At 44.1% G+C, this 22,664-nt stretch overlaps 1 protein-coding gene across 5 annotated transcripts; it reads left to right on the top strand.

Moving 5' to 3' along the window:
• The first annotated feature begins 15,662 nt into the window (after window positions 1-15,662).
• Window positions 15,663-21,696, top strand: MYCN (MYCN proto-oncogene, bHLH transcription factor). Of its 5 annotated transcripts, none has more exons than XM_032104327.1 (3): window positions 15,663-15,755; window positions 18,137-18,954; window positions 20,186-21,696. In XM_032104327.1, the coding sequence occupies exons 2-3, from the start codon at window positions 18,243-18,245 to the stop codon at window positions 20,785-20,787; spliced, it is 1,314 nt and encodes a 437-aa protein (XP_031960218.1). In that variant the 5' UTR covers window positions 15,663-15,755; window positions 18,137-18,242; the 3' UTR covers window positions 20,788-21,696. The 5 variants fall into 5 exon arrangements, with proteins under 5 accessions (XP_031960218.1, XP_031960220.1, XP_031960219.1 ...); XM_032104329.1 differs by lacking the exon at window positions 15,663-15,755 and adding an exon at window positions 16,278-16,636; XM_032104328.1 differs by lacking the exon at window positions 15,663-15,755 and adding an exon at window positions 16,652-17,256.
• The last annotated feature ends 968 nt before the right edge of the window (window positions 21,697-22,664 follow it).

Below are 22,664 nucleotides of genomic sequence, written 5' to 3'. Positions count from 1 at the left end.
CTGTTGCTTTGCATACATAGTAATAAAACTACTTCCCTAGTAGGATATAAAGTTAACATCTCTTTCCAAATTGCTTCAGCACTTGTGCTCATAAATGGTATGGTATTAAGCCTAAAGCAACATAAACATTATTTTATGGTATAGTATGCCCTTACTATGGAAATACTGTGCGCTATTCAAGAAAGAGGCTCTGTAAAACCTTTTCAAAGGCTGTGGTCCCACTTGATTGATGAGTTAGGAGATCACAGTGAGCGTTGTCACATTCAAAAAGTCAGGGCTGATAAGCCTGCAGGACACAGATTTAATCCTCAGGAGGAAGAACAAAAAGCTAACAGAGCAATACTGAAATGCAAAAGGCAAGAAGCAGCTGGTTTTAAATTAATACCTATTTAAATTGTGTAGATGGAAACAGGCCAACTTTTAAAGTGATTTAGAGGAATTCTATTTTTACCATATCACTAATTACTGAATTTTGTGAATTAATTCTGTACTTTTTAAAACTCCATTAGGTATATCTATTTAAGAAAAAAGTAACCATAGATGAGTTCTTCAGCACAGTGTATCATACTACAGTTGTATTGAGGGTGGGATGCTACCATTATGAAGCTTATAAGCTATAAAGCTCTACAAGGTACTTGTGAAAAAGAGGTAGCACACTAATAGAGGAGGAATTTCAATTTGAATGTACCAAGAGTGCAACTCAACAAGAGTGCTGTTGTTAATGATTGCAGAGTCACCAGAGAGTAATGGAACTGTATTCCCTCCTGAAGTGCCTTTCTTACCCTTCCTCTCAAGGGACGAAACAGGCAGGGTCCCAGTTGTATAGGGTGCATAAGAATGGCCACAATAAAGCAGTTCAAAATTGGTTACCAACTTCAGCTTCAAACTATTCAAGGGGTAGTTAATGTTGCATAACTCACAGGGTTATCCTAGAAATGAAACAACCACATTTATTATTCAGATGAATCTCACTGATATCCTTCCACATTTGCACTCCTTTGCTTGGGGTTGCTCACCTAAGCATATTGTTCTGCCAAAACCCACACTGCCTCGCCCATGGTTTGCATGCACATTCTTTCAGTATTTGAAGTAATGGCTCTTCACCAGAGAACATGCTGAATAGACAAATTAGACAAACTCCAGATAATTACTGCTTCTTTGAATGGCAGTAATTCTTAGAAATTCCATCTGATATTAACATCACATTCCACTATGCATTTTACAGACACACTGAAGTTTAGGAGAGTACTGGAGAATCACCTGAACACAGTGAAAGTGAGACAGAAGGAATGAGTAATTTGATCAAGGCTACACAACAAAGCTCTGGCAAAATTTACAGGAAAGGCCAAATATCCTAATATAAGGTTTAAACATTAGAGCATGAACTTTAACTGACACTCATAAAAATGAAAAAGAAAAACCACAACCCCAACAAACAAAAACCCCCAAAAACTTTCAGACACAATAATTAAAGGAAAAAAAAAAATCTTTTTAGAATAAAGATAAGTGTTTTCCAGTGACAGAACCCAGAATCCTTTTAACTAATTTGTTGAGGAAATATGCCACAGTGGAATTTAGTATGACTGATTAAACTATGTTAATACATTTTCCAGCTTTGGTCCCCAGTCCCATTGCCCCATCTATGACCTTTCTAACTCAGGAATTATGTTACTTGTTCTACAAACAAGCATCCATCCATGCCAAAGGATATTATAGTTGAACAGAACTTATTTGAAGTGCAAGCACAAAACAAAGAGGACATGACATTCTGAAGTACATGTATGTGTGCATTTGCTGAATATACTATATGCAATGGTATTTCTGCCACTATATAAAGTCATGATGTAAAGTGAGTTTTAGAAGATTGTTCCCTCTCATTTTGAGTAAGTATAACCTGTAAATGAATCCCACACACATCACAATCCCAATATTTTTTCTAATAAGGTGTTCCCATGCAAAGCTGCTGTGTAGGGGAAAACAGCAGCTGGGAAAATCATTTACCTTTATAAGTCACTCGTATGGAAGACTTGGTGTGTCACTTCTCACTTTTATTTCTCCTCAAATATACCTCACTACCACAAAACCACATACACATGACAAAGGTAATATATACATGTCCTGCTTGGTAGAGTATTCATTACTTTCCTTGGAACTGTTACTAATGGTCTGACCAAGATCTGTTTGTTGGAGGCTGGTGGGCTGAACATCTGATCCTGAAAGTATCAGCAATCCCCCAAAGCCACGCCTTTCTTCTTCAGGCTGATAGTTGTAAACTCCATTTCAAAGTGTACAGGACAGAAATAGCAGCATCAGACTGGAAAATTAATCTATGCATCTGCATAATGAATCTTTTTACCAGATTCAAGCCTCAGCTACTAACCCAGAAAAACATTAAGTACGTAAGATAGCTAAACTCGTAAACGCGAGCAGGATGAAGCAATCTTTGGATCCACAGGTGGTGATACAGTTTTTCTTGAAAAAATAATATAATTCCAACTGAAGCCTGCCCAATCTTGCTCAACTTTATATGGCTTTACTAGTAAGATACACCAAGAAAGACATATTTTTCTATTCAGTGTTCTATTAATTCATCCCTTTGTCATCCTGTGATCACTTAGTCCTGCCTCTCATTCACAAAATTGTGTGAAACTGTAGCACCACAGCAAGAAGGCTGCAAGCTGCCTTTGGTATCCAACAAAACTAAGAAAATGGAGCTGTCTAACCCCCATCTCTCGAACCCCTGAGGGAGCAGATGTGTCAATTACCAAGACGTAGAAGAAATGATTCCCATTCTCACTTGTTTTAGGGTCCCTTTAAAGCTAAAGCAGTGTGAGCTGACTCAGTGTAAATATGGCTCATTAATGCTGATAATGCCTGGCCAGTGCTAGTGAAAGGAAGGTTTCGCTTGCCCTTTCACTACTACTTCTACTGCAGCACCTTCTGTCTCTTTCTTGAGACCAAGTCAATTTTTAGCTATTTATGGGAAAACATTGCAACCTTAACCTAGATTGGGAAGCGAGGAGCATGAAATAGCTGCTGTCCCATCCTTTCTCATTCTAATTGCTAAAGGCAAATTATTTTGAAGGGGGGGAGAAATCTGGGTTTTTTTCACATCACAATATTTTGCATTACATCACACAAACTGTTCTGAAAAAAAGTGCAGAATTTCTACTGTGAAGTGTCTGTGGTAACAAGAGGGGTTTTTCATTCAAAATGTAAATGCTGATAGTATCAACATCTGGAGGACTATAGCCTTAGGCACCATTACAAGAAGCAAGAGATTTGGACAGGATATATTCAATCTTGCTTTAATGGTATGATGCTCTGCCAAGATAATCTTCTAAGCTTTGACATATTTTATTTTGAAAAATGTTATCATCAGGTGCAAGGAAATTCCTCTTCACTAAGGAGAGTTTTGTAGCAGTGTATCTGATGACATAATTACTACATATTTCATTTACAGCTTTCTGACCTGAATAAACAAGCAACAAACATTCTTCTGATGACAACCTCATACACCAGTGGAATTAAATAACAACAAAAGTAAAGGACTCAGATTCCCACTAATGGCTTTGCAAGAGAATTATTTTCCATTGGCATGCTGAACTTTAAATCCATTGCTCCTAATTAAAGCAAGTCAGCCGCTGAAAAGCTTCTTATGCCAAGCCTCTTTGCCTTCAACCTTACTCAGATTCTCTTCTCAAGACCTCACAACATTCCAAAGTTTTCAGTTTTGCCACGCCTCACTTTTCACTTTGATTAAAAAAACCAGTTGTGGCCTCTTGCTGTGACTGCCATGATGTTATGTGTGGCATCTTTCTCCAAAATTGTCATTATGCACACTCCTATGGACTGCTCAAAACTTGCTTAGGATTCTCTGTCCATCTTTGTCCATTTGGTTCAGCTGCAGCTTTGAAGTGACTCCATAAAACAGCTAGAAGTGAGGATGTACTCCCTGTGTACCCTGCACGAGGCTTTAATGGCAGAAATAAAAAGATCATGTCTGGGAAAAGTGAACTTATAATATAGCCTTACATGTTTGCCTTATGAGCCTTTAATCACCAAGCAGACATTTCTATGAAGGGAGAAAAGGAGGATGTCAAATTCAAGTAGAATTATAGGAAGCATACAGCTCACCCGATGCCAAAACCTCCAAAGGCAACACGTAATCACAAGGGTAACCTAGGTACTGCTAAATTCAGTTCTGCAATGCCTCACTACTAGACATCCTCAAATTAGGATGTATGCTGCTGAACACTTCTACTTAGGGGCAAACATCTACTTCCAAAGAGACCTGAAACCATTTTTCTTAGAGCTTTGGAGCTCTCTGTCCCAGAGAGCTTATAGTACAGGAGATACTTCAAGTAAATAATACTGTGATGATTGTGAAAAAGGTTCTTAGCTGGTTTAAGCCAGTAGAAGTTTACCAAAATCAACCAGCTGAAAGTCAACTACGAAGAGGTGAATTAAAATTTTAGAATCATGTTCAAGTAGAAATGTTTTATAATAAATCCATCAGAAACATTAATAAATCCCTTTTTTTTTCTTGGACTAAAGGAAAACTGGACATTTCACTGATAAGCACTTTGTACTGTCCCCCCCTCCCCCCTCCTCCCCCCACCCCCCCCAGTCCTGCATATTCAGCAGTAGCTGCTCCTGGCATGTCATTCCAAAACCTGCTTTTCAACAACTCAGACACTCTCTTGGGTCATCTATGCCTCCATAACCCACATGCACCACAGATGTAAAAAGTCATACCTTTTATATCTAATTCAGTTGTACTTTTTCACTGTAGCATTAACGTACCACAAGTATTTCCCAAGAGTATTTGTCATTATAGCACAGGGCTCAATTCATTCACTAATGGAAAGGTTTGCAGAGCTCCTGGAAGTGGCCAGCCTCAGATAACGAGACCATTGGATTAAATACAGGTTTAGACTTCTTTTTTTAATCTTTCCCTTTATCTCTATCCAAACCCTCACTCCCTTTTGGCTGCTGTCGCTACGGCACTTCAGATTCTGGCACAGAACTAGTAAAGGAGATATTTCAAGAGATGGTAAATCAACGCCTTCTCTGGCTTCCTTTCTCAGAGGTTAAATATGCTTTCAAACCAGGAAAAGAAGCTAAAGTTCTTTCAAGTCTCACATCTCACAAGGCAAGACAAGCAGAAGGGGGTTTTCCAATATTCACTACTAACGACATGCAAGCCTTGGAAGAGCTTTTTTCTTTCTCTGAGCCACAGGATATGCACAAAGGCTTACTCATTGTCTTTTCATGTCATCTCCAAAATGACAGACACAGGGCTATCAGCATAATGGGACATGGAATATACACATACATCACGTTTCATTACCCACCTTTACTTTTAACTCAGATTCCTAAGCCGGCTCCAGGAAAAAATGCCAGCACTTATGTGCATATGAGAACTCTCTTTATGTTAATTTCATGAGAACAAGCTTGCACAAATAACACAGTCTTAATATGTAGTTACTCTCTGTATATAATAATATTCCAGTTCCACAGAGGATGAAATATGTATTTTTGTAAATATACTGAAAAGCCTTGTATCCATATTACAACCATCAAGCAAATATCTGCAATGACACAATTCATAGACCAAGTAGAAATGTCATTGCATCTCAGAAAGAGCTGCAGAAAGTGAGTAGACATTTTTACAACCTTGTTAAGCAGTGACACGTCTCTCTCTATAATTATCCTGACCTCAGTTCAAATCCAAAAGTAATGCAAACAAAATAATACAGCAAAATGTGTATGCAACCATCCCAATAGCTGGCCAAGCCAGACTCAGCTGTTTGTCAAACTACTGATCACTACCTCAGCATTTCACTGTGCATGCCAAATGTAGCTTTCATTTTTTACACCAGTTGCTGACCAGCCCTCAGCACTTATTGTCAAACATGATGGTACTCTATGAGAAGCAGTTTCAACTGCTATTTATATGCTTCATTAACTACTTTTGAAGGTTAATGCAAGATATGGGTGGGAAGGAAAGGGAAAAAAGTAGTATCATCACTACAAATACTAGGTTACTTGTACAAATTAGTCTTAAGGAAAGCTTATAAAAGTGATGCTTTAGCCAAACAAAAGCAACCACAACCAATACAGACCAGCTGGAGATACGTCTATAGTAGGACGTAAGATTAAATTATATAGTGAGCATTATTCATAAGGCATTATATATCTCACCCTCAAGCAGACATCTAAAGAAAGTCAAATGGATTGTGGCAAGTGTTCTCCACTGACTAGAAAGGCAGCCTACAATGACTACTGTAGATGTACGTCTCTGCACTGTAGTCATCCCTTAAGGTGAAATGAATTCCTCTGTCTCATTCCAACATTTAGCTTTACTTTCTACATCACAGAGCAATTCCACCTTCACTGCAGAGTATTGTTCCCCCATTATATTAGTAGAAACATACTACAAAACAAAAATCTAGTCATTTTTCACTGGCTTAGACACCAACATGCGATTTTCCTGAAGTTCTCAAAGCACCTCACAGAGGTGCCAACCATCACTACCCCATTTTACAAGTGAGGAAAAATGAAAGTTAACATGAAAGTTAACATGACCTTGAGCATGATCTGCTACAGCTCCAAAGGTTAAACTAAAACTAGAACTCTTTCATCCTGCATTTTATCCTACCTTAGAATTATGATCATCTACATGAGTCCAACTCTATTGCATGCTGTTCAACAAAGTCATAGGCCTGAAAGGTGAGTATAAGTATTAATAAGAAAAATAAAATGGACAGTGAATGATATTCAATATTTATTTTAACAGCTTAAGACAAATACTCTTCCTGTTTACACATGGTGCATCCACACAGCATGCTAGAACATGATGCAGTTGCCCAGCTGGCATTGGTTAAGTGTCACAATGATACACTACAGAAGTTTCAAAATTACGCTGAGCCCAGGTTATTAGCCTTGTGAAGGGGGGAAAACTTACTATCCTGAGCAGCAGGTCAAGTAAATATGGTTCATATATCTTTTGGTACTTGAGCTATCAACAGTGAAATATGCTTCACAGATTTATCACCCTAGTTAATCTAGGGGAACTGGGGATGGTCTTCATGGTCTGTTGCCCCACATAGGCACATCCTAAATCCTCTGTAGAAGCAGATTGCTAATATAATATTGAGATCATCCTTTAAAAAAGAAAAATATTATAGACAAGGATTCAACTTTGGTTTTTAATTTTGGAAAAATATAAACCATTTCAAAATTTACTATAGGGTAACTTGGAGTATAAAACCACACCTGTGCGCATGCACACACACACACACACACACACGTATGTACATCAACACATACACAGACACATGCTTCTGCAGAAATACAACACTCTTCTCTCACTGATGTTTACCTATATTCACTTTGCAGTTACTTGTAAGTACATTAAACTACCAAAGTGTGGTCTTTTTTTAATTGCTTAGAAAAGAAGCATTTCGGTAATATTCTTTCCAGAGGAGGCAAAAACGGAGTCCTCAACACCATGATGGACTGCAAGGCCTTCCAGCCTTGTATCTGTCCTGCTGGCCTGCCAAGAATAAGTCTTTACCAGCAGTCTGAAACTCTGGCACACAAATACGATTTTCTGCACTGATTAATGCTGATCTAGCTGCCTTCACCTGGAATACAAGTCAAAGGAGCAGGAATCCCAGCACAGTACTAGTATGTTTGAGGCAATGATCTTGCCAAAATGTAACATATTTAGCACTCTGGAAGTGATGCAATGAAAAGTGATGTTAGAAGACTTCAGAACAGAAACAAAACATCAAAAGTTTTCACTATTATTTTCATTCTTTAATATAAATTTTATCTCTTTGAAATAATGCACGTTTCTGTATTCCTTTGCTAATGTGACCCATCTAGTCTAAACTTTGATATTAGACAGAATTACATTTGCGGATATCAAGAACATTTCAGTTCTGTTAAATAGAAATTGTTTTTAGCAGTGAAATTATGTCACTGGAAAACAAATACCTGCATTACCAGAAAGCCTCAATAAATAGCTCGTAAATATTAGATTACTGATGAAAAAACATTTAACATGTGATGTCTGATCACATGAACACAGCTTTGCACTACCAAAGCAGGATTACAGTTTTGCATGTTTCAGTTAACAGTAAAACAAGGAAGTCTCTCCATACAATGATCAAAAGAGAAATTAACATCCAAAAAGTATAACAGGGTAAACAGCACTAAATATAGGGTTTTCAGTTTTCTCAGCTGTAAGTCAAACAGCAATATTTTTAAACTCTTTTAATTAAGGGGTGCTAGGACATTCTGATTTTAAGTGCTTCTTCTGCCTTGACATTTCAAATTACCTAAACCAAAATTATCTCATAAAATAATTAATTTTGTTAAAAGCAAAGGGAAAACAAGTGAGCAACTTTAAAGGATTTTTTTAAATGATGCATTATAATATCATTCAGTCAAAACTCCATGTAAGCTTTTCTTCTCTCAGTCATACCCTCTTTGGGGTGGCTACAAGACTAACATGCTGTCCTATCTCCTGTCTTGTACTATTGTATTATCTTGTACTTTTTTTCAACTTCACCTTAGTTTGCCACATACAGTCTGTAACCTGTCAAACCATTTTACAATAATTATGTACAATGATCAGAACAAGATACTTCCTTCAACCTCCTATTGATCATGGCTCACTTCAAAGCAATTTTCTGACTTACAAGCTGTGGTTCATACAAAACCCCTTTGCATTTGCCTGGAAAAACATCTAAATATATCAAACATATGAATAGATCACAGAAGTTACTGAAACAAATGCAAACCTGGCTCTGTTGAGTCTGGTTTCTCATCTCTAACAATCATTTGTTTTACCAGGAGGCAAACACCTTTTTCAAGGCTTGGGTATCCATGATTTGGCAAGGAAACAACAGGAGAGTTTCACAGAAGCCCATGGGGATTAGCTCAAGTGATATAAAGGACATAGCCAGCTCTCTGTTGGGAGATTATGAAAGACATGCAAAAAAGGAGGAAATAGTAAGACATCTAAAGATAGCCCTTCATATATTTCTGCTTACAGCCAGAGATACATCGATAATTTCTGACATAAATAAACAAAACTTCGACCTGCGAATTTACTAAAACAGGGATGGTAATAATAATAAAACCACCAAAACTCCATAAAGGCCTTTAATGTGTCTGAAGATGTTTTCATTACTGCAATAAGTGTTAAGCATTTCCTTTGCTGTTAACAGTCTTTAGAGCAAAGCTTCGAGGAAGCTAACCCACAGGTTATTAGTAAAGGCTCTATATGTTGCATATAAAATAAGAACCAACTAAACAATCCAGAAAACTACTTTTAAGTTGTGGCCCAGGACTACAGTTGGAATCACAAAGGACAGATCTGTTACTGGTCTCATCTGGCACAGTCCCAGTGGAAGGAAGGCATCTCAATTGACACCAGCTGAGAGTATAGTTTGATGCATCCCCTTATTCACTCTCTCAAGTCCATATTTTCTTTTTTTCCCTTTTATGTTCTAGTCACCAACACCATTCTGGCCAGTCACTAATAGTCCTTAAAGGCTAATCTTCCTGTTAGCTTGCATTTGAAAATGAATCTCAGATGTAGGAAATTAAAGCCTTCCTCTCAAACATAAAGCAGATTCCAACTGAAAACTAAAGAATTCAGGTTTCAAGCCACTCTCCAAGGATGTCTTTCTCTATTGGTAACATTTGGAGATGTTTGAAAGGAGCTAATGAGGACAGGTTTATGTGACTGGTTATAATTTTACCTTCCCAACTGCACATTTCACATTTGTCTCAGTGAATTATCTGGTAAAATATTTCATCATAATGAATAGTTTTAAAAGCTTTGCAACCAGAGAAACATTTTGAGCTAAAGTTTCAAAAACAGTCAGAATAATGAGCTCGCATAAAAATGCACAATTGGCTAACTGCTCCAAAAAAAAGTTAAAATATTTAAGCACATATAAACATAAAATGTCGTAATGCTTCAAACAACTAAATGATTGAACATATGATGACAAAGCAGAGGGGTACAGGTAGAAAAGGAACTGGGTAACAATGGGGAACAAACTATACAAGTAGCCATTTTACAAGCCATGTGAACAACCTCAAAGGTCTTCCAGCGTTCACTGACCAACTTTTCCTGCTGTGGCATTAAAAAGATTTTAGCTAAACTAAGCTTTTCAGAGAATTAAACTAATTAAGAACAAGTCTTCCTGATGAAGTGACATTGTGGCTTTCCCATGGACCACTGTGAGGCGAAAATCTTGATGAATCTGTGAGACCTCACCAGTCCTCTTCCCACCTGCCTATTACCTGCCCTTCAGTGTAGTTCACTCCATGCTTATAAACTGCAAAATATGAGTCTCCTAGGCTTTACCAAATTAATTTTCCAAAGAGTTCTTTCCTGGCTTTAACAGACAGTGCAGTGGGTATTGACTGAAGAGGCTCAAAACCTTGACTTTCAAAGAAAAACTGAAGACCTGTGATGAGTTTATTTATAAAGACGTCTAATCCTGCAAGAGATCTGACACATTTGTTGTTGGCTGAACGACACAGCAAAAATTTGCATCACTGATACCCTCAGAATTACTGGTAAATGACAATTAACTGTTTATTTGCAGCATGGTAATACAGATCAGTGTCTTGGTGTGCTGAACGTGTATTACATTCACCATAATTTAAAAAAAACCCAAAAACCCAAGAAGTAGAAAAGCAGCAACTGTACTGAACTACTTTTGTTAACTTTTTTCAGAAGTTAACAAATTATTCTAACAAAAAACAAGTTTATCGTTGCTCTCATATCCATGAGGCCAGGTAAATAGAATGTTGGAAGACTTTCCCATGATCAAGGAGTTGGGTTAGAGAATACCTAGTCTGCCATTAGCAAATTTGCAACACCAACTTGGGTTAGAGTGTTGGTCTGCTGGAGGGTAGAAAGGCTCTGCAGAGGGACCTGGACAGGCTGGACACAGAGCATGAAGTTCTTTCTACAAGGCTGACTGCCAGGTCCTGGACTTGGGTCACAACAGCCCCTGCAGTGCTACAGGCTGGGGCAGAATGGCTGGGAAGTGGCCAAGAGGAAAAGGATCTGGGGGTGCTGATCAACAGCAGCTGAACATGAGCCAGGTGTGCCCAGGTGGTCAAGAAGGCCAATGGCACCTGGCCTATATCAGCAATAGTGTGGCCAGCAGGATCAGGCAGTGATTGTCCCTCTGTACTTGGCACTGGTGAGGCCACACCTTGAGTGCTGTGTCCAGTTCTGGGCTCCTCAATTCAGGAAGGACATTGAGGGGCTGGAGCAGATCAGGGAAGGGCAATGGAGATGGTGAAGGGTCTGAAGCACATGTCCTAGGAAGGGTGGCTGAGTGAGCTGGGGCTGTTTAGCGTGGAGAAAAGGAGGCTCGGAGAAGACCTTATGGCTCTCTACAACTGCCTGAAGGGAGGTGGTAGCCAGGTAGAGGTCAGCCTCTTCTCCCAGGCAACTGCTGATAAGAAGACATAGTCTTAAGCTACATCAGTGGAGGTTTAGGTTGGACATTAGGAAGAAATTCTTCATGGAAAGGGTGATTAGATATTGGAATGGACTGCCCAGGAGGTGGTGGAGTCACCATCCCTGGAAGTGTTAAAGAAAAGACTGGATGTGGCGCTCAGTGCCATGGTCTGGTTGACATGGTGGTGTTTGGTCACAGGCTGGACTCAACGATCTCAGAGGTCTCTTCCAATCTAACTGATTCTGTGATTCTAGGAACACAGCCTTGTTGTGAAGCATGTCATTTAGTGGTCTTACCTGCAACTTTTTGAAGTTATTTTTGTTTTATTTTGCTTTAGAATACAACGGTAAGATAATCAATGCTAGATGTTTATTTAGCCATATATAGGGTTTGAAAATCTGTTGCAAACAGGGCGTTTTCCTGAAAAAGTGCTATCAGTTTCTGTCAAATCTAAAAAATACATTTCTAGGCCTTCTGGTTTTAATGAAAACTTCCAATGCCCCCTGAGCAGCTACAAAGGAAGCTGAGGGAGAAGACTAGTACACAAACACTGGTCTGACCAACTGCTTTTGAAGAAACATACACAAAAAGCACAGAAGGAAAAAAAGCTCTTTTTCTTTTCACCACCTTTTGAAAGATGGTTTCTAATATATCTAGGAACACTTAAAGGTGGAGCATTCAGCCACCTTTACTGGATAAATCCAGTATCTCCTCTGTTTTTAGCAGCCACAGTACCATTCTATTATCAGACTATTTTTCTTATGAATCATATGGCTTCAAAATCAGCTTTAATTAAATAGAATTAGTCCTCTGATTGCTAGGTGCTCCTTAAAGTGCTTCTGGATGCACAGGTGAGATTGGCTAGAGACCTCTGTGGTGACTGTAAGTTTGAAAAACTTACACTTTGAAAAAAAACCTCAAGTTTTTCAATGTCTTGGTCATGTGAAACATTATACAAGCACAGGTATTGTGGCTGGTAATTGAGAATTTTTATGTCACAAGAACATCTGTATTCTTTGCAGGCCTTTGTGACATCCAAAGGCCTTTGTGACTCTGCACTATATTCTCATCTTAATGGATGATGCCGATGCACTTTGCAAGAACTTGTGGAAAAGCAAATGCTACCTCAGACTGTTAGACAATCAACTTACCGGGGAAATCTGCTTCAGTTTCCATATGTGACACTGGGCAAGTCCCTAAGCCTGTCTCACCTGAATGAGGGTAAGATTGGCAAGAGAATTAGTTTAGATTACACACCTCAGCAACCACAGAGCAGGGAGCAGCACAACTCCCTAGCAAGTTTACTGAACGTATGCAGGAGTAAATCTGCTGCTCTAAATCTGGCAGTTTTTGTAACTGTTAACTTTAATACTTACCTCCAAATACTTAATCCACCTGAAAATTTTACTACTGCTATCTAACAGGAAGTGTATTAGGTCTTTGTCTAAGAAAAAAAAAAAGTCTATGAGTGTTCATACCTATGTCCTTTCTAGTCCTACACAGAGAGTTTCACATGTAGCTTCTGCTGGTTGATACAGAGCAGGGGTAAATTGTCCCAGTTCTGTCACACTTTTGCCAAGTGAACTCAGAACACTGGGGTATTGGCCACTTTCCCCGTGCCCCAATTAGACCCTTTTAAAAATCTTTTACAGTGTAAGATGGAGACAAGAGAATACACACATTACGTCTGACAAGTAAACTCAGAAATGCACTGAAGTTTGGGCACCTCTGAGGAAGACAACTGCACATGTATCAAGTAATAGTTCCATTTCTTTTGATCTTCTCAATAGTTGCAGGATGTGAGGGTGAAGGAGAGGTGTGTGTGGCCAGAGAAATTTGCCTCACACAGCATTTCTTAACGAATCAATGACAACAAATGGGAAGATGGACAGTAGCCCTGACCATCAGTAAGTCTCCTGTGTATTAAGTCCAGGTATGTACATCCAAGCTCTCAGCACAAGGCTTTCCCAGGCTCGTGGCTAGGCCACACTGAAGACCACTGGATCCACTTAGACTCTAACTACTGCATAAGCAAAAGCATCCTTCAGACTTTTATATACTTTTTTACACATACTTTTCCACTTTTACAGATAATGAGTTCTTACAATGCCTTAATATACTTGCTACACAACTGGTTTATACTGGGGCCCACTTCTACTATCAGCACATCTTAATCCCCAAGTTTTTCCAGTGAAACAACATAATAATAAATTTACAGTAACTACTAGTAATTTCAGATTTTTATTTGCCTTGAGGCTTCTTGATACATGTCATTTCAGGGACAGACGAGATCAGAGAAAGAAAAGTAAATGTTGATAAAAGAGCCCAAGGTAAGTGTCAGTCAAAACATCACAAAGATTTGTGCAGTCCTTCCAAAGCTTTCCATGTCTTTCTCAACTGTAGAAGACAAAGCAATAGATCTGGGGTTTTAACAAGTCTTTTTACCTAAACAGAGTTATTGCTCATACACAGTAATGTTTGTCACTGTACTGTTTTCCATTTCCTGTTTGTGGGGGGGGGGGTTGTTTTTCATTAGTTTGATGTTTTTTGGCAATGAAAGTTACTTTTAAAGATTGGTCTTATTAATGTTCTCATCCCCGAGTACTACAAAAGATATCACACACCACAGTAGAACTTTCCTAGAAGTTGATGGCTTTACCCATGCACATACATGTGGAAAAATAAAGAAAAGGGAAAATGAAAAAAGGCTGTTGAGGAAATCTAGGTGAAAATTACAATGAATTAACAGGAAATAATGTAGCAGCTCATATCCATTTCAAAGGTATGGACATAACAATATTTGCATATATAAAAATGCCAGAGGAAAGCTAGAAGACAAGAATAATTAAAGGAGAAAATCATATATAATTGTTTCAATCCACAAAGGTCATTGATTGATGAGTATAAATAAGTTGTTCACACATTCTGTGAACCACATACTAACTGCTCATGTCTCCTCACAAGCTGCAACCTGCTTAAGGTTACTGAAATGTGAAGGGGAAAAAAAATCCCAACCACACACACTTTTATTTTGTCCAGAGAAATCATCCAAAAAGAAATTAATAAATCTCTGTGCTTTCGTAAGACTTCGCATTTTCAAAGTACCGAGCGCACATTTGTTAATCAGTGAATTCCCCTGTCCTGAATCCGAAGTGACGTAGAGGAACGGGGTCCAAATCACCACAATTCAGGCAAACCTGGCCTCAAACACTTGGCCAGCTCGATGCAACAGGGGCTGGCAGCGACCCCGACAGCAGCAGGTCCAGCACTCCTCTGCTTTCTGGTGCCCGCTCCTGCACAGGCTCCCTCCACAGCCAAGCTGTGACTCGGAGCAGGGCATCTAAAGGTCACCTCCAGCACCCCCGCGTGAATAGTGCTTACTTGGAAGCTCCGGTACAAAGGGTTCACCTTCCAGGCGCCTTTTTTTGCTCTCAACCAGGACCAATCGAAGGCTCCTGAGCAAAACTGCAACCAGCCAACTCCATGGTGAGGGGAAGGCAGGCAGGGGCGAGCTGGGTGAGCAGAGCCTGACAGCAGCTCATGGCTTGGCTGGGGCCATCGCAGAGCAGGTGCCACCACCGCTGAGCCAGCCCCGCAGCCATCCCGGCCCCGCAGCTGCCCGCGGTGCCCAGCACCACCAAGCCTCAGACACCGCCGGCTGCGGGACATCGGCGGCACTCCGACGGCTCTCAAGGCCGCCTCAGAACACTGAAGGACTGCTGGAGCCTCCAGGTTTTGGGCAGCGAAGCGTGACATGGATGCGAGGAGGGGATCACCACACGGGAAGAGGCAGGACCTTCCTGCCCAAAACTGCCAGAGGGGACGAGGCGAAGGGACACATGGCACATCCCTGCCTCACTCAGGGTTTATTCCGCTCTCTCGCGAGCAACCTCCCCCTCCTCAGTCGCTTCTATCGACGCCCAACTCTCTCTCCCACCACCACGCCCGCCGGGTTTGAAGAGCCCGGGCTCGCCCCCACCGGGGCGGGACAGGGAGGCGGCCCCGCCACCACCGCACACAAAGCGCCCGCCCGCCGCCACCGGCCTGCTGCGAGCGACGCCCCAGTCCCCGCCTCAACCTGCAGCCTATGAGCAAGGAGGCACCGCCCCGAGCGGCGGCGGGATCGGGATCGTACCCGCGCCCGCCGCCGCGCATCGCCGAGGAGAGCGCCGCGCTCCAGTCCCGTCCCGTCCCGTCCCGTCCCGTCCCGCGGCCCCGCGCCGCGGGGAAGGAGGCGAGAAAGCGGTGGGTGCCGCCGCCGGGCAATGCGCGGGGGCGCCGGGAGCGCCGCCGCTGCGCCGCGCGGCCGCAAGGTGTCGCCGTCGGCAGCGGAACGCGGGCGCGGCGGGCGCGGTGCCGGCACCGGCGCGGAGCGCTGAGCGCGGGGCCGCCCGCACGGGGCCCTGCCGGCAGCGCGGCGGCGTGAGAGCCCCGCCGGCCTGCGGGGAGGCGAGCGCTGCCGATCGTTCACAGCGCCGTGGGTCGGAGCGGCTCCCTCGCCCAGCCACTTCCCTTAGCCCTTGTTTATTTTCAGCTGCCCCGGGGGGTTGCGCGCGAGGTCGCAGCGGCGGGAGGTGGGGAGGAGCCGTTCCGGAGGCGACGTTCCCCGGAGCTCGGGGACGGAGTGGCGCGGGGAGGGGCGGCACAGGGGCCAGCGGCCGCGACGGGGCCGGCGCGGGGCAGGGTAGCGGCAGCCCCGCGATAGCCGAACGCCCTCCCGGAGGATAAAGAGCGAACGGGGCTTTTGGCGCCAAACGCGCGGCCCCGCCCTGCGCGCGTGGAGTGGGGGCGGGGCCGTCGCTCCCGCCTTTCTCCCGCTGTTTTCCAGTGCTCCCTCCCAAGTGTGTCAGGTTTTTTCTGTGGTTTGTTTTTTTTTTTAAACCCACTTTTTAATTTTTTTTTAATGCCTTTTTGCGGGGGTTAATAATATCTAGCCTTTTCAAAGCTAGGCAGTGACAGTCATCTGTCTGCGAGCAGAGGGTGGATGCGGAGGCCGGGGCGGCCGCGGGGGCCGGCGGGCGGGCGCGGAAAGTGCTACAGACACCATCAGCTGCCTTTTTTTTTTTTCCTCTCCCCTTCCCCCCGCCACTCCTCCCCCTCGCACACCCACCACCATCACCACGGAGGTAAGAAGAGAAAGCTGCAGGCTCTGGGCTGCAGGACAAAACCCCAATGAAATAAATCCAATTCCCCATGGTGTTTGAGTTGCCGAACTGGGAAGGATGGGGCGGGAAGGGCAGCGTAGGGACAGAACGGAGCCTGAATAGGGTTCTCATTGAACACAAGAAAATCCTGGAGAATATTTGTGTTTTGGTTTGGAGCTGTCGCATTGAGATCGCTAGTGTTTTGTAGGTGCCTCTTTACTGCTTTGCATTTTAAACGGTTTAATGTATTTCCCGAGTAGAAAAATGCACAGTCCTGGAGGCGCTCAGGGGGCGGGGCGGGAGCGCAGCTGAGCCGAGCCGAGCCGAGCGGGTTTCTCGGCGTTTCATCATAAGGCTTTTCAGGGATTTTTCCTTCCCCTCCCCCACCCCCCCTTTGGTCTCCGTCTCAGCGTCAGCTGTTGTGAACCCAGCAGAACGATTTCCCTTCGCATTACCTTGACCGAGCTAAAGGGAGACGCTGAGTGGCTTTTTTGGACTTTAAACCTTTTTTTTTATTTAATGTCTGATGCAACGGAGCTGTCGGCGGAGGAATGGGGCTGTGGTTGACTGGCCGTGGGTAGTGAGTGGGGGGTCCGGCCGAGGTAAGGGCAGCAGCGTGCACTCGCCGGCGGTGAGAGCTGGAGAGCTGGTGTGTTTGCAGGAGGTTTGAGTGCATGAAGTGGCAGAATGTGCAGAGTTGTTGTCCTTGCAACCTCACTGTTGCAGGAAAAGGGGGAGAAAAACTTCCCGTGCCTTCTTGGCAAATCAGGAGGCTTTGTTGGTGGCGCCGGGGTGGTTTTAATGCATTTTTGTGCGTGAGGTTATTACATAAGGTTGATAATTTCTGTTGCTGCTGGATTTCCCCTCCTCCCCCCCCTCCCCCCTTGTGTTGTGTGCGGATTTCGCTGGTTCGCTTTGAGTGAATGAACTGGCGATTTGCGAAGTTGCAAAGAGCCCCTCCGCCCCTTTTTTTTTTGCATCCTTCTCCTCTCCCCTTTGCACTGCTCCTCAGATGACAAAAGGAGTAAACTTCCTCTAGTTTTGCTGGCATATTAAGAAGCCTTTCTGGAGAGATTACGGTATCAAAGCCATGCATCTGTCTGCAGTTACTGTGCTGTTTTGAGCGTTTGAAGCGGTTTGGGGAGAGCAGGCGAGGGCTATGTGCACGGGCTGTGCATCCCCGCCGGACTGTGCAGGCTGGGTTTGTGTCTCCACGGAGCGGCGGGGCAGGCTCTACACGGGGGAGCACTACCTGAGCGCTTTGATTTCAGTTTCTTGAGTCGGGAGGAGAAAGGTGTGTGAGATGCATTTTTTTTTTTTCGGTCAACTTTCTAAAGGCTCCTGCTTGCTTGCTGTTCATGATGGGATTATTATTTTTTTTCCTTCCATTTAGAGGAAGGCAGTCACGTTCGTGTTTGTTTATTCGTATTTTAATTGTGGTTTCGTTGTTTTGTTCCTTTTTTTTTTTTTTTTTTGGTTTAGTTTCAGGTCCTGGGAGAACCTCTCTTCTTCCCCTTGGTGGAAATACCCATAAAACCTGTGTTTGAAACTATTGCCCGACTGAGGGATCAGGAAAAAGAGACCCGTAATGCCAGGAATGGTCAGTAAAAACCCAGACCTCGAGTTTGACTCTTTGCAGCCCTGTTTCTACCCGGACGAAGATGATTTTTACTTGTGCGGGCCGGACGCCGCTCCCCCCGGCGAGGACATCTGGAAAAAGTTTGAGTTGCTGCCCACCCCTCCCTTGTCTCCCAGCCGGGCCGGGCTCCAGGAGCACCCTCCAGGGGGGGTGCCGGTGCCGTGGGGAGGGGCGGCACTGTGGGGCTGCCGCCCCACCGACCCCGTGGACTGGGCATCCGAGCTGCTCCTTCTGCCCCCCGAGGCCGACCTGTGGGGCGGCGTAGACGGAGGTGACTTCTTCGAGACGGGCCCCGGCGTGATGAACAATCTCAACTCCATCATCATCCAGGACTGCATGTGGAGCGGCTTCTCCGCGCGCGAGAAGCTGGAGCGGGCGGTGAGCGAGAAGCTGCAGAGCAAGGCGCCCGCCGCGCCGCCGCCGCCCCCGGGGGCCACGGGCAGCCCCGCCGCCGCCAGCGCCCGCGCGGAGCTGGGCGGCGCCGTGCCCGAGTGCGTGGACCCGGCCGTGGTCTTCCCCTTCCCCGTCAATAAGCGAGAGGCGCCGGCGGCGGGCGGAGGGGCTCCGCGGGGCGGTCGCCCGCCGCGCCCCGCCGGGGACAGCCGGGCCAGCAGCAGCAGCAGCAGCAGCTCCTCCGGGGACGACACGCTCAGCGACTCGGGTAAGCGCCTCGGGTAAGCGGGGGTGGGGACGGGGGTGGCGGCTGCGGGCCCCCCGCCAGCTGCCCCGGGGGCGGGCGGGGGCGGCTGCGCCCCGGAGCGGGCCGGGCCGGGCCGGGCGGGGCGCGGGGCCGCCGGTAGGCGGCAGCAGGCGCGGCTCAGCGCGGGGCCCCGCGGGGGTGGCGGGCACGGCTCGGCGGCAGCCGCCCCTCGCCCCATGCTGGCTGCGATGGGGCCGGAGCCTTCACCGGGCAGCAGCTCCGGCCCGGAGGGGCTGCATGGTGCTGGGCACCCTCCGGGCCCCCTGACGCTCTCCTGCCGCCTTGGGGCACGGGGGATTGGGGGCAGCGCGGGATTTGGGGGGGTGGGGGGGGTCCGCGCGGCTGCCACCGTCACCCTGGGGACGGGGTTCATGGGGAATGACCGCGTGCGTGTCCCCTTAGGCGCTCTCCGGGCAGGCTGGAGGCACGCTAGTGACCCCTTAGAACAGCGCTTGTACTGAGAGAGCCCAAAGTGCTCGAGACATCCCCTGTGGGTGCACGCAGAGAAGTCCAGTTGGGCTGAACCGCGGTTTGGCGTGTGTAGATGAGCTGGTCCGTATGACCACCGCCACAAACTTGGTGATCCGTCCCGGGTTTCAGAGCCTGCTGTCCCTTTAATGTCTGATTTGACAGCTTTGGGTGAGGAAGCACTTCCAACAGCTGTCTTCTTGGCAGTGCACCAAGCGCCGGCTTAAAGGGTCCCCGGCTAGAGCGGCTTCACCTTCTGCCTCAGAGCAAACCCAGCGATTGTTTCGTTTTCCGGCTGCTTTTCTAGCAAGCAGGGACTGTGTTGTGGATCTGTGCTTGCCTTTTGTGCTGCAGCTCGACGATTCCATTCAAACTACATACATTCTGTCTAAAAATTCTTTTCTGCCTCTGCGATTATGTGGGTGGTAGCCCCATTTCGACTGAAAATTAGATATGTTTAAAAAAACCCATCTCATTAAACTTATTAAGCTTTCAGAAATCCCTGTTCTTTGCTCATTTCATGTGTATTACATACTTTTACAGATCTGTATCTGACTGCAGATGGTGGGCACACCCTGTTTTTGCCATCAGTTATTTCATTACTGCTTTTACCGGATGTATTTTGTCAGTTAATACTGATACTTGGTCAGAGTATTTTCAGGGAGAATAACATCTCTTTTCAGGGAGAATAACATCTGTTTTGTTTTCTGTCCTTTATTACCAGAAGATGATGAAGATGAGGAGGAAGAGGATGAAGAAGAAGAAATAGATGTTGTCACAGTGGAGAAAAGACGCTCCTCCACCAACAAGTCTGTTACCACCCTTACTATTACAGTGCGTCCTAAAAATACCACTTTTTCATCAGTCAGGACACAGCAGAATGGACTGATTTTAAAGCGTTGCGCCCCAATTCACCAGCAGCATAATTATGCCGCTCCTTCTCCATTCGTGGAGACTGAAGAGGCTCCACCGCAGAAAAAGTTAAAAATCGAGGTGCCCCGTCCAGTAAAACCCATGATCCAACCAAAGCCTAAGAGTTCAAGTCCCCGAAACTCTGATTCAGAGGACAGTGAACGCCGACGCAACCATAATATCCTGGAGCGTCAACGACGTAATGATCTACGGTCAAGTTTCCTCACATTAAGGGACCATGTTCCAGAACTGGTTAAAAATGAGAAAGCTGCAAAAGTTGTGATCTTGAAAAAAGCCACTGAATATGTTCATTCTCTTCAGGCAGAGGAGCAGAAGTTACTGCTAGAAAAGGAAAAATTGCAAGCCAGACAAGAACAGTTGCTAAAGAAAATAGATTACAAGCGGACTTGCTAAAGTTTTTTTTGTTTTGGTTTTTTTTTGGCTGACCAGGACAGTCATTGCCACTTTGCACATTTTTGATTCTTTATAAAAACTTGTGTTTTTTGACGTTAAGAATGTTGGTTTTAATTTCAATCCAGTCCCTGAAGTAATCGACAGACTATATTATCCGGGTACGGAGCAAATGGATGTTCTTGCAAGGAGTTTATTGCAAGACTACCAAACAACAATAGACTGCCTTTGTTTTTTCTTCTTAAGAACTGTAGATGGTGGGGATTTTTTTTTTTTAAAGTGTTGTGAGCATTTGGAGCTGCTGATGACATCTAGTTGAGTTTTAAAATGTTCATTCCTAAGTTTTATGGTGCTTATGTTCTAACAGATGTTACTTTAGGGGTTCGCATTTTGTACCCCTGTGGGAATTTCTGTAAATACCATCTACACACTTGCCTTTTGTACATGTCTTGGGTTATGAGAGGTGGCTTTTGCTACCAGTATTAGACTGGAAGTTCATACCTAAGTACTGTAATACCTCAATGTTTGAGGAGCATGTTTTTGTATACAAATATATTGTTAATCTCTGTTATGTACTGTACTAATTCTTACATTGCCTGTATACTTTAGTATGATGCTGATACATAACTAAATTTGATACTTATATTTTCGTATGAAAATGAGTTGTGAAAGTTTTGAGTAGATATTACTTTATCACTTTTTTGAACTAAGAAACTTTTGTAAAGAAATTTACTATATATGCCTTTTCCTAGCCTGTTTCTTCCAGTTAATGTATTTGTTAATGTTTGGTGCATAGAACTGGGTAACTGCAAAGTTCTGTGTTTAATTTCTTCCAATGATGTACATTTAGTGCTGCGTCTTATAGCACTTTGAAATACCTCATGTTTATGAAAATAAATAGCAATTACATGATGTGCCATTTACTATTTTTCTTTTAAATAAAATCTTTAACTTTGCAATGTTGATGAAATACAAAAAGCGTGGTCCCATACCCTGGGCACTTCAACTCTCAGACTATAGGTGACACTTTACAAAGGTCAGTTGGGCAGGACATTTCCATTTCTGGTTAAAAAATGATTGCAGTAAGAAGTATTCTCCTGTTACGTCATACTTGCATTGTCGTGATCATCCCAGGGGACCAGATGAACCACAATTAATGGAATGACTCCTGTGTTTTGCAAAGACTCCTCAAATATCCACTGTACCCAGAGAATTGTGAGGGACGAGAAACACAGCTAGCAAACTTCTGCTAAGGGACTGGCCTCTGTGGCACACAGGTGAAGTAAATGATGGAGGTAGACATGCCGAAGCACAGAAAATTAAATATTTGTAATAAACAAAGATCTTAAAGGCTTAAAGCTGTCCATCATTGCATCAGAGAATTAATGTTCTTGTTTGTAGTTGAAGGTCCTGTTTGTTGCTAGTGTTAAGTTAGTAAAATTAAAAAGCTCAGGGAAGATACAGAACCATGAAGTGTGCATCAGATGAACATGGGACTTGGTTGTCTCAGGAGGTGGCATTTGGTGTGACAGGAGCAAGATGTTCAACTCTGTGAGATCTGTTTGCTCATTGTACTAAAGACACTGAGACCAGGTAGTTGTTTTATTTCTAGTCTGTACAGGTATTTTTGACATTGTCTTTCCTCACACTGAATCTGAAAAATAAGAATTAATGACCAAATGGCCAGTAAGTACTTTCAGGATCCACTTGGAAGAAGTTTGTTTGGGACATCTGCCCCTGCTTTAGCCACGAAAGAAGTAGCTTGTTTGGTGATGGAGGTACAGAAACCCTGTATTTGCCATGAGGAAAAGCAGCGTGGGGGCAAAATAGCCCCCCTAGAAAGGATGTGGCATATGTCCATCCTTACAGATCGCTGATGC

The sequence above is a fragment of the Corvus moneduloides genome, chromosome 3 (genome assembly GCF_009650955.1).
Source record: "Corvus moneduloides isolate bCorMon1 chromosome 3, bCorMon1.pri, whole genome shotgun sequence".
Taxonomy (NCBI): Eukaryota; Metazoa; Chordata; class Aves; order Passeriformes; family Corvidae; genus Corvus; species Corvus moneduloides.
This window is presented reverse-complemented; position numbering and strand designations above follow the sequence as displayed.